This window comes from Notamacropus eugenii, chromosome 6 (genome assembly GCF_028372415.1).
Source record: "Notamacropus eugenii isolate mMacEug1 chromosome 6, mMacEug1.pri_v2, whole genome shotgun sequence".
Taxonomy (NCBI): domain Eukaryota; kingdom Metazoa; phylum Chordata; class Mammalia; order Diprotodontia; family Macropodidae; genus Notamacropus; species Notamacropus eugenii.
In genome coordinates this window covers 190,286,706-190,299,405 of record NC_092877.1, presented here as the reverse complement: position 1 = coordinate 190,299,405, position 12,700 = coordinate 190,286,706, and the positions used below count along the sequence as shown (strand labels likewise).

Below are 12,700 nucleotides of genomic sequence, written 5' to 3'. Positions count from 1 at the left end.
CAAGATCAGAAAATGAAATAAATCAGCCATGTATCAAGAATGATCAATAACACATAGGTACCATGAGTGGTACATTGGATGCCATAGAATGTAAAAAGACATATAGAGAGGTCACTGTGAGCAAATTTTCTAAGGACAGTTTATGAAAAGAAATTAACAAGAATTATGCAAAATGTAAAGTTTGGGTAAGTTTCAATCTACACCAAAGGAAGGTGTGCTCATAATCAGTGATATCAAAGACGACTGAAGTATGAAAATCTTCTTATTCTCTTAGTGGCTCTGTAAACTGTAGCATTCATTGCACAATAATTATTTCTATAACTTCTAATCACATACTAAAACTCATTGAAGCTTTAGGCAATTTCAAATTTCCAAAATACGCGTTTGAAAAGTTTTTACTAGCTGGTATTTGACTAGAAGATAAACTAATCCATAAATAAGATGCAAAATCTGTTTAATGCAAATTTCTTTTTTTTTATTATTTTTTAATATTTAACAATCACTGCCATACAATTGAGATTTTATCCCCCCCACATCTGCCCCCCACTACCCCCCTCCCTCCCCACAACTACATACAATTCTGTATAGGTTCAACATATACTTTCCTACTGAGTATATTTTCACTATAGTCATGCTATGTAGTCAGACTAAAATAAATGAAAGAAATCATATAACAAATCAAAACATGATACACAAAAACATACATATACACAAACATGATCTGCTACATTTTGCGAATGACTTCCATATTTCTTTCTCTGAGTGTGGAAGGCATTTTGCCTTAGAGAACCACCATTGGGAATTTTTTTTTTTAAGAAGTTCTTGTGTTATTACGAAATTCCAAGTCTACCAGAAAAAACTCTTGCACACTGTGGTCGTTGCTGTGCACAAAGTTCTCCTGGTTCTGCTCCTTTCACTCAGCATCAGGTCATATAAGTCCTTCCAGGCCTCTCTGAAGTCTTCTTGTTCATCATTTCTTATGGCACAATAGTACTCCATTACATTCATATACCATAATTTATTCAGCCATTCCCCAGTTGATGGACATCCCCTTGACTTCCAGTTTTTGGCAACTACAAAGAGTGCTGCTATAAATATTTTTGTACATGTGGGACCCTTTCCCATTTTTATGATCTCTTGAGGATACAGTCATAGTAGCGATATTGCTGGGTCAAAGGGTATGCACATTTTTGTAGCCCTTTGGGCATTAATGCAAATTTCAATCCCTATATCCTTCTGTACTTTATCACATGTGGTGAAAGCCCTTCAAAAGTATTTTGGGAACAGACAGAAAATTCAAAAAATGCTAAATCAAGAAGTTGAAGCATAGAGTTCCCTATTTCTAATAAATTTAATTCCATACTGGAGGTTCTTATATATGTTATATTTTATCAATAATATGTTCTGAAATAATACTAGTTTTTCAAGTACTTTGTTGAACTGATCAGTTATTACATATTTCATCCCTATTTGTTTTTTAATCAAGTTTCTTACACTAAAAGACATGCTTTGATTGCCTGGAGAATGGTGGAAGGGAAAGAGCGTGATATCTGCTTTTGTTAGAGCTGCATTTGCACTTAACTCTGCTACTTTCTAGCCAGCTCTGAACCAGTCACTTAATTTCTCAATCTCAAAATGTTCATCTCTAAAATGGGAATTATAGAGAATTAATAATGCTTGTGCTAATCTCTCTATAAGATTATTAGAAGAAAATTATTTTAAAGTATAAAATGTTTTCTTATAGAAAATAGTGGGAGCTCATTTCACTCTTCCAAATATTAGCAATTTTTATTGAAATTTGGCATTTTGTTGACATTTTTGCAACTGGATATATGGCTATGAATTGTAGTCTCTAAAGAATCAAAACTTGCCAATCATTCAAAGTCCAATATAAGAAGTATTGTAAGCTTGAACAGGCTTATTTATTTATTTTGTTAAGGTGTGGTTGCTGCACATAACAGCTTCTTGGAGCCACATGTGAGAGTCAGGTGACAGATGGACACCAAAGGTGAATGAGCAGCTGTGAGAAAGGTTCAACAAGCCCTTACACCGAAGGTGCTAGTCCTCCCTAAATATTCCATGTACCCAGGATCTTTACACCCTATACACTTGGCAGATAGGATAAACCAGGTTGAAGGTAATTGACAGGTCTCAAATCTGTCAGTGACTTAGTGGTATGTCTAACCCAAGTGTGCTAAGATTTCCCCTAATGGAATTGCTGGATGAAAACAATTTGTTCCAACGGCCATGAAGGTGGCTGAAGCAGGCACTAGGGAGTGCTCAGAACTTAGTCAGACATCAGACACCAAGATGACTGCATCCTGGACCATTGCTAGGCATCCTGACTTTGATGACAGTGGAAGAGAGAGTAAGGCTGATGCCTTTGTGCAATTCTGCTTCACTTAAATTCAATTCATAAGCAAGTCAAGACATCACCCCATGATATCATTGGTCTTCTTTGAAATGAAAACTGAACAACAACAAGCTTAAATAGGTTGCTGTCATCATTTTAAAATTACATGCAAAAGAATTAGTGTAAAAGAAATCAAAATGACATATGTCCAGAAAAAAGTAGGTTGTATTGTGAGAATGAGAGATAAGCTATAGACAGCCTGCTTGTTGCAATTATAGCCTGTCAATAGATGTAGAAGGCAGCCCTCAATAGGTAAGGATGACTCTCCGTAGCCTGCCCTGGAGAGGATTTGTGAAGGAACATAAAAAACATTTTTGCATGAAATAATAAATTCTGTAATTTATCTTCTACACCATTGAACAGAGTACGGACAGAGAACAGATTCTTTGAAATATATGCAATGTGTCAGAGCTGACAGCAGGAACTGTCAGCTTCATCCTTCCTACTTTGGTATGACTTCTTATAAGATTCTCCAAAGCTAAGTTTAGAGTAATTTGAATGGCCGGAAAGTAGGGTGTATGAGAGTGGAAGAACGGGCATGGTAGAAATGATAGGACTGAGAAAAACAAATGGAATAGGAAAAAAATGTTTTTCTCCAGTCTCAAAAAAGCTCATTAGGAGATGATAATCCTACTGGAGGCACATTATATGCAACCCAAGGAGGGCAAGAGGTGAATGAAATCTAGTTTCTGAAACCTGGCTGGAAGCGAGATCTGGAAACTACTTTTTAAAACAGGAAAGTCAAGAGGTTTCCTTAGCCCCTGAAGACCTTCCCTGCACAGAGCAGAGCTGTGTGGGCCTGATTAATATAAGGGAATATATCCAATGGTCTATTGGTCAAGTTCTCTCATTTTAAAAGAGCTACAACACTTTCCTCAGGAATGAGTAGTAAGTGGCAACAGCTAGAGGTCAACGAGAGAAGTAGAAACGGTGGCAGAAGCAACAGTAGAGGAGGGAGAGGGGAAGCAGGGCAAGTGTTAGTGAGAGCCATCACATCCCTGTGGGTCATGATGACCTGCACTCAGATCAGATAGACAGACATACAGGAACACAGAAAGAGACACAGAGACAGAGTCCAAGAGACAGAGACCGTTGAATGGAATATGGGATCCAATAGCCAGTTAGAACTGGCTGAATGTGAGAGCTAAAAGCCTTGGAGCACAGAATCATGACACAGAAAAGCAAACCCAGACCTTGCCCTTCATTAGGACCATGAATAAGATGGACCAAAAATATCCAAAGGAAAAGCTCTGCTATAATTCTGAGTCTTTTCCCAGCTTAGAGACATTTTAACCCCATGGTGGCACTAAGTCTAGACCAATGATATAAGTCCTTAGGGAAGGTAAGATGCAAAAGAGGAAGACTGACTCCCTAGCAAAACTAATGTTTTTTTCCTACCTCAGATGAAGGTTGAGAGTGCTTGTAGTTACTTTTTCTGGGCAAAGGTGGGGCCTATAGGAGAGGAAACTTTTCTGGTACCAGTGCTCTCTGCGTGCAATAGACTTACTTGCTTGTAAGTGATCTGAAGACATATAGGGAAGAATTTGATATAAGCCAACTTCAAATGTCCCTAGGGACTGAACCCGGATTTGGTTGTAAACATAAGGATAGGGAGGAGATAAGAAATGGAACCCATGATTTCATTAGTTTTAGCAATGCAAATCAGCATCTTCTCCTCCACTAAGCCATAGAGAATTGTCTAGGAAATACAAAGCAACTAGGTGGCTTGCACGGGGTCATGCAGTCACTAGGTTTCAGAGCCAGGATTTGAACCCAGGACTTCTTCCATCCACTACAGATGTGCTGCATCTAAAAATGAGTCAGAGGACATTGATTATTAAGAAGATTCCAATATTGAATTCAGGTCCATGTGAGTCAAGGGCTGCCTTTCTAAGGTAATAATACTCATCACAGAATTCGATCCACAACCAGGGGAAGTTAGTGGCAGGTGGGAGGGACAAGAGGAGAAAGAAAGGGGGGAAATTGAATACAATCCTTTTTCGTCATTTTTTGTGCTAATGTCTATGAAATACAGTGCTCCTTTTGAAAATGAAGCATTATAATAAAGAAAACAAACATCAGATACCATAGATGAACATTTTAAAATTTGTGCAGATAATAGGTCAGCTATAGGTCAGTTCACTAGGTGAAATAAATTCACTCTGAAAGGCAAAAATCATTGTATGATGTGTTCACTTACGTATATTTATATAGACAGATAATATATATAATTTATAATATATAGGTATACTTATACATATTATAAATTAGATATATATTACCTATATATCTAATCTACAGATTTTGACTGAATTAAGAACTTTGGCTTGCTTCAAAGCTCCTGCTTGAATTTGAGATCGTGCTTATGTTTGAGATGGTGTTACCAAGAAATGCCTTTCTAACCTTAGCATTGCTTGTTTTCTTTTCATCCGTTGTTGGACCTTCGAGAAGGCTACTTTTTCTAAACTACTGCATTCCTCTCTAAGGACTTGACTTAAAGAAGCTGTCAATTATGGTCTCAGGTTTCTCTCTTCCCTCAACCTGCCACTCTCCCTCTACCTGTTAAATTGGGTGTAGGTTCTGTTTGGATAAGAAGGAAGAAAGCTTTGAGTTTCTATACCAATACTTCTGGAGAAAGAACATTAAAATGTAAGAAGGGATTTCCAGGCAGTATAAATACCTGCACACGCCCTCTGTGTGCTTCAGAGCCTTTATGATGTATATATGCAAGTAAGGAGAATAGAGACAGCACTTTATAGGCTAAAAACCTAAAGTTTTAATCCAGAAAATAGCATTCTTTTCTTTCACTCATTTTGGGGATGAGTTGCCAAGCTTTTACTTCAGCTGATAGCTTTGTACCTCTGAATTCTGAATCTTCTGCCACTCTGCCTCTGATAATGCATCACAGTGTTGCTGAATGCCTGCCAGCCTCCAACCATGCTACGAATGTGGTGTCAACAGGTATTGATTTTATTAATGCCAATAACATTGTTTTTCAGGTCTAGTCATTTCAGAATTTTAGTTTTAAAATTTATATCATTCTAAATTCATTAATATAATTCAAACATATTTGAGGAAATATGGTAAATGTTATGGAATATTACAAATTAAAGCCAAAAAATGAAACTAGCAGCTAAAACACTCATCTTAACCAAAAATCATGTCAATGATTCCATACACAAAAGAAAATTAATATGGGAAAGAAAATTCTACTTACTGTAATTTGTGATACAGGCAACGAAATTGTTTTTTGTTATTAGCAAGTGAATCTGAATTTGTTATATCATGACTGAGCAATAAGGACATATGTAACCTGATGATTATTTTAAAGGAAAAGTCTTTTGTAAAACGTAACGAATTAACTAAATGAACTAATACTTTGGAAGTTGAAACTAAAAAGTATTACACCTTATTGGTTTTGGAAACTGATAATTTCTTTTAAGGATTTACTTACCTTTGTAGCTCCAATTACACTATATCTTTTTAAGTCCTAAAACTTTATCCCAAAATCAGATAACAAGTGAAATTGTTGTAAAATATCCATGATTGTTTCTAGCAGATTTTGATGACTGGAAAAATTAAAGAAGTGCCAATAAACTCATAAGTTTCCAGCAAGATAAAAAAAAAAAAGGAAAAAGCTAGAAGCAATATATTTGTAAAGCTGATATGATAAACATTTAAAATTGTGATAATGCGGTCTAAACTGCGGTCATTGTCCTCCATACTGAATAAAAAAGAAACTTTTAAAAATAAATTTTCTACGTCATTGTTCTAAAATTAAACAAATCTTAAATAACTAAAATCTGATCATTCAAATAGATTATTACAACACTAGCAACTCTTGGACTAAGTATTGCTGATTTTTATTTTTTTTGTGGAATTATATATTTATATTGCATTCTAAAAAGTCGATCTGTAAAGTGGACAAGTCCATGAGAGTGTAAATTGCCTATACTAACAATACTGGAGAGTAGATTGCAATTTTTCCCTTTCTGAAGTACATACAAATGTCTTCATTGAAAAGAAATAAACTTTTTTTTTGTAAAGAGTGCTTATCATTTGATATATAAACTATCGTTTAAATTTTCTGAATTTTTCAGAACATTTTTTATGATAAAATTTACAAGTTGAATATGAATAGGTCAACAAATACATTGTTGTCCACTGTTCATTTAAGTCCAAACACTCCAAACTTTGTTGAAGAGTTAGATGCCTCTAAAATCACATAACTGTGTAGGTATAATGCATTTCCTATGCTACCAAAAGTTTTCAAAACATAACATTTCATCATGAATAATTTTAGAGGCCAAATTGAAAGAAAATTTCATTAACACAATCGTAGTACTGAACATTTCATTTGGAGAGAAAAGGACAGAAAGCATAATTACTGAAACAGTTTATTTTTTTCTTGTAAAGCAATAATGGACCCCACTACATACCTGTTCAATGGTAAATATGGAGATGGGAACACACACTGTGCCTTCCTACTCTGTTCCAATGTAAAAAAGACCTTTCATGTTGCCTATTTGTGCATAAAAAGAAATATAAAACTGAGGCAATTATTCATATGATTAGCTAACTAAAAACCCTGCTCTTGATGTATTTCTTTTTATTATAAATTTATTTTATTTTCAGTTCAAAGACTAAAACAAGCATTTCCGTAACACAGGTTTCTTGATTTGTTTTTTTTTTTTTATTTACTAAATGAATCTGTATATTCTAGAATAATTTTGTTTTAAATTTCAACATAGTATACCTTCATCTTTTCCTAAATTTCAATCAAAAGAACATGAAAAATAAATGAAAATTCAGAAGATTAAGTTAGAATTAACTATAAACATGACAATACATATATACTGAAAAATATTAAATATGATTTTTTTTTTAATTAAAAAAAAGTCCACCATTTCAAAAAGGCTTTACCAATCTGGTGCAAGTTCTGTCTACACATCTGGAAAGGTTTCAAATATGATTCCAGGGATGGATTTGTCTGCGGCCAACCTAGCTAAATTTGGAGAGTCTTATCATCAGGTTAGATAGAGAGTGATGAATTTTTCAGTCATGGGGAAAACAGTATTTTTGGCCACAGCAAACTAAAAAGGACTACCTTCTAAGACAATTTACATTGGCACTTGAAGCTTGGAATAATGATCTATTAAAGAGAAATTCTTTTGGTATTAACCAAACTGAAGCTTTTTAATTAGCTGTTAGTGACAGCAAAATGTTTAGGCATCAACTTTTGTGTGTATATGTATGTTTAATTATATATTTTCCTAGGTCATAGTAAGGAATTTAAATTTATCAAACCTTATTATTTAAAAATGAGTTAGATTCTATACCTTAGTTGAAAAGGGGGAACTCATCTATACTATGATTTTTTAAGAAGTCAAATATTTAGGGGAAAGCATTTCACTTAAGATGAAAAGAGAGGAAGAATGTTCTTAGTTAATTTTTACACCCTTAAACTTGACTTCACTTTGAATTTCCCTAATTTTAAACTTTGTATTATCTTTTATAATTTTTAAAAGATGTTAGCATTCTTATATTAAGGGAAATCCAACACCAAAATCAGTATGTAAATAATGACAAATAAATTATTTAAAAATTATAACAACATAGACATATTAATCTACAATATTTCGTATTCCTTCTTATGATGGTTTCTGGTCTTTTAAAATTTGTCAAGAATTTTGTTATTGTGGAAAGCATGATAGGTTGGAATTTGGGATTTCATTATAATAGAAGCTCCCAAGAAGGAAATCCCCTTTACCAGTGAAGATCCACACATTCTCTATACTTTATGGACTTAGAGAGTTAACTGGGAGACTGAAAAGATTAAGAACTTATTTGTCAGAGATGAGACTTGAAGTTGGGTCTTCTTGATTCTGAAGCTATGCTCCTATCCACTATATAACTCTGACTTTGCCAATCATGATAAAGTTCTCAAGTTGGATATTAAAGTCTTAAGAACCTATCATTGATTTTGAATGAACCAATATCTATACACATAGCTTCAACTATCAAAGCCAAGCTACTCAAATCATTTTAAGATTAACTTGAATAATTTTGGAAGACTTTATAATAGATCTATAGAACTGGTCAAGTCTACAGAATCGATTGTATGGGTACTAAGATTATGCGCAAATTATCAATATACCCTATATGCCATTGTGTTTAATAAACTAACCTTGATGGAGGTTTTTTTTTTTAAATTTTAGTATTAAAAAAACTCCATCAAGGTTAGTTTATCAAGTTTTTGGTGTTTGCTTGTTTTTTTTTTTAATTTTTTTCCTTGTATAAATTGTATGTACATGTTGAGTGTACAAGTTAGTTTACTAACTTGCTTTTACAGGAAATTTTTGTAAAAATGTCCAGAAATACAGTTTACCTTTTTAATGTAGGACATTTTAATTACCAATCAATTTAGCAGAAAGAAAGATCACTTTGCCACTTATCCTTGCTAAATAAAGTTTGCTATATGGTCCAATTCAGAGTATCTTAGAAGATCTAGTTATCAAAGTACCCCACAAATCTCACTATTAGGCAGTTTCATCTCTAAGGTTACTGGATAACTTGGCATTACAGCGAGACTCTAGTTAAGTAAAACCTTTTAATGATTATCATCTTATTCTTTGTTATTTACAAGAAAATTTCATCCAAATGTGTAATGATTAGCAATTAACTTTAGAAAATAATAGAAAATATATATTACATATATATATATATATATATATATTTCTGGTTTGAAAAGAATATGTCTTGAATCCTCATACATTTTCTTACCAGTCCCGTCTATTTTGTCTTTGATCCAAACTCCTAAATTTTCGCACATGCATTTCTCCATGACAACTTTTGGGAACACGCCAGCAAGCCTTCACTATTCCGTTCCTTCCTGCCACTATGGAAACCAACAGTCTGCCTATGGGGTGATGACAGGTAAGAGAGTATATCTTTTATCTGATAAGTTTTTAGCAGGCTTGATTAAGATATAGATGAAGATTAAAGATGTCCAAAATTACTAGGTGAGTTTAGTTTGGGATATATACTTGGAAAGAATAGTTATCAGTAGACAAGAGTTCTCTAGCTATATTTTCTAATATTTAGAAAGGCAATTACATTATGTAGCAACTCCTTGAATAAGAACCAAAAGGAATTACAAATCCATAGTTTTTCCTACCTTCATCTCTCTAAAAATGAACAAAAAATAATATTAGAATATTTTGTTAATTGTCTTACTCTGAGTTCATAGGTTCATAGAATTGAGGCAGTTTGGTGACAAAATAGAGGACAGGATTTTGATCAGAAAGACCTGACTTTGAATCCTGCTTCATGTATGTGTGTGTGTGTGTGTGTGTGAGAGAGAGAGAGAGAGAGAGAGAGAGAGAGAGAGAGAGAGAGAGAGAGAGAGAGAGAGAGAGAGAGAGAGAGAGAGAGAGAAAGAGAGAGACAGAGACAGAGACAGAGACAGAGACCCTTTTCATATGTATGTGTGACTCTGGAAAGCTCAATTAACTTGTCTGTTTACTCAGTTGTAAAACCAGAGTAATAATAGCACTTATGTCACAGTATTGTTATGAAGACAACGTGAGTTAACATAAGCAAAGTACTTGGCAAATTCTAAAGCACTACATGAGCAATAGCTTTATTATTACTCTGCATCCAGAGGTCTATTCCAAATGTTCTTATTCCACTCAATATTTGAATTAGAGGAAAATATTTTAGAAAGAAAATATCTCTAGGCAGCCTTCTGTAGGCAACCTATGAAACTTAATGAGTGTATTTTAAAGCTATATATTGTAAGTGTAATATGGTTTTTATTTCAGCATGAGAGTTTTAGAATAATTTATAGTGTGTCAGATCTATTCTGTTGTCTTTTTGTAAAGCTCTCTTAACGTATTTTTTTTTTGGTCTGGAAGACATCTTAGTTTTATTCCGAAAATACAAACCAGTCAGTCACCCTACTCCACTCCTACATTTTGTGGTCAGAGACATCCCAGGATTCACTCCCCCGGTGGGGCAGTCATTTCTATGGTGGCGGAGCATGGGCTTTCAAAATGGGCCGTTTCAAAGGGTTTTGTGTTTGCTGTGAACTTTACTCCAGCAGGCCAAGCAGAGTGATTACTAAACTTGCTTTAAGACTAGGAGTACTCCTCTCTCCACCCTGCACCTAGTGAAAGTATCCTCTGTGCTCTGAGAAGCTGTGAAAATTAAACCAGCAATTTTTCTTTCTTTCTTCCTTCCTTCCTTTCTTTCTTTCTTTCTTTCTTTCTTTCTTTCTTTCTTTCTTTCTTTCTTTCTTTCTTTCTTTCTTTCTTTCTTTCTTTCTTTCTTTCTTTCTCTCTCTCTCTCTCTCTCTCTCTCTCTCTCTCTCTCTCTCTCTCTCTCTCTCTCTCTCTCTCTCTCCCCCCCCCTCTCTTCTTTCTTTCTTTCCAATCGTACCCCACCCCTGCTTGCCTGCAAATGCTGCTGAGGCATGTTTTAAATTTTCTTCCCTCCTTAGTTTTTCCAGTCTCCTCCCTTAATGCTACATCCAAGCACTGGCACACGCAGTTTAACAATTAAACATGGTTTTGATTGCATAGGAATTATGGGAAACTTTAGACTTAACTTCCAAACCTGCAGATAGGTCAGATACTACTAGAAGCAGCCAACTGCTCTCTTTCCTCAGGAGCTCATGAAAAAGCTGGCATTGAGGTGGGGAACTCTTGGACTGTGGGCTTAGAACCCTGACTCTGACCATCAGCAGGCCATGTCCCTTTTTGCTTTGTCATTATGTCATCTCAGTATCCCAACTCTGTTCTCTGTGATCACCTCCACTACCTCCTGCTTCTTCTTTTTGCATGGTTACCTGGAATCTTTGCAACTACAGTCTTTTCGCTGCCTTTCCTTTCGGAGGCAACCCCATGCTCCCAAGGTAAAAATTTCATATCCCTTTTGAGGTGTTCTATCACTGCCACAAGAAATCACTGAGAACCTGAAAATGCTGCACCTAGTCTACTCTGCATTCTTTTTCCAGCCCTTGTTGGTCTCTGGAAAAGGCATTATCTTGGAAATCCTTGAAGCCAGGAAAGACCTGAATTCAAGTAGTGCCTCTGTCAAATGCCCACTATTGTATATAACTCCAGACAAGGCACTCAACTTTACAATGTTCCAGACAACAATCTGGGACTATCAATTCCAGAAAACAAAGCTGCATTGGCAAAAGGAATCTCTTTACCTGGGAGTTCCCTTTAACCAATGAAATCACAGATCCAAACTCTGTGCCCTATTCAGATTTCTGTCTAGATGTTCTTTCTAACATGCTGCAAGAGCTCCTCAAAAAGTAACATTTCTTAATATTAATTAATTCAAACCAAGCCTTAGACATTTACTAGCTATGTGACCCTGAGCAAATCACTTAAAACTGTTTGGCTCAGTTTCATCAGCAAAAAGGGGTAATGATAGTACTTATTTCTCAGGATTATTGTGAGGAACAACCTAGATAATAATTGTAAAACTTAACATTATGCTTAACACTTATTAAGAACTATGCAAAGTGTTACTATTAACGTTAATTTCTATAACTTGATTGGCATAATTTTTTTAAAATTGCTTGTAAATTCCTCTGCATATGATTTTGTGTTTTTCTGTTTTATTTTCTCTTTTGCCCCTCTTTCCTACATCTTATGAATTTACATTAGCCAAATGGAGAACACGCAAAGTTATAAAGCATTGCTATTAGAGCTTTCTAGGAAATTGATTTGATTTTCCTCCTATTGACTCTGGTGGAAGCAGAGGGGGCATAAGGTAAATTAAGTATGCTATAAGGCATTATAGTGCAGCTATAAGACTGCACTAAAACTTTTGGGACACACTATTTTGCTATGTAAATGCTATTCCCCAAAAAACTGTAGTGTAAGTAAAGTGTAATATGATAAATCTAAAAGCTACTTTTAAAATACTTACAAAATAAGCAAATCTTTAGCTAAATAGAGTCAAAAGAGAGAAATGTATATGTGTGTGTGTGTGTGTGTGTATCTCCTGAGCAGTTTATATTAAATGAGACAGAATTCTTAAATAATTAAATTTAAGTATGTATGAAGGGAACTAAATGTCTGTGGATTGAGTGAGGTGTAGTGCAACTCTCTAGTCTAGACAGATTTATAGGTAAATCCTCATAGGTAACTCCTCAGACATTTTAAAAACATTTTTAAAGAAAAATAAATAACCATTAAGTATAATTCAAAAAAAATTGAGAAGAAAAACACTGTATTGAACTTCTTTTAAGAAGCAAACATGATCATAATA

The 12,700-nt window shown here is 34.6% G+C and overlaps 1 protein-coding gene across 2 annotated transcripts in view; it reads left to right on the top strand.

Moving 5' to 3' along the window:
* The first annotated feature begins 5,232 nt into the window (after window positions 1–5,232).
* The window catches only part of POU1F1 (POU class 1 homeobox 1), a 28,441-nt gene continuing 20,973 nt past the window's right edge, over window positions 5,233–12,700 (top strand). The window contains exons 1-3 of one of the 2 annotated variants that reach the window (XM_072620119.1): window positions 5,233–5,374; window positions 5,674–5,676; window positions 9,281–9,349. In XM_072620119.1, the coding sequence (XP_072476220.1) occupies window positions 5,233–5,374; window positions 5,674–5,676; window positions 9,281–9,349 (214 nt within the window). Of the gene's footprint in view, window positions 5,375–5,673; window positions 5,677–9,199; window positions 9,350–12,700 lie in introns of both variants that reach the window. The other variant, XM_072620118.1, reaches the window with a different exon arrangement.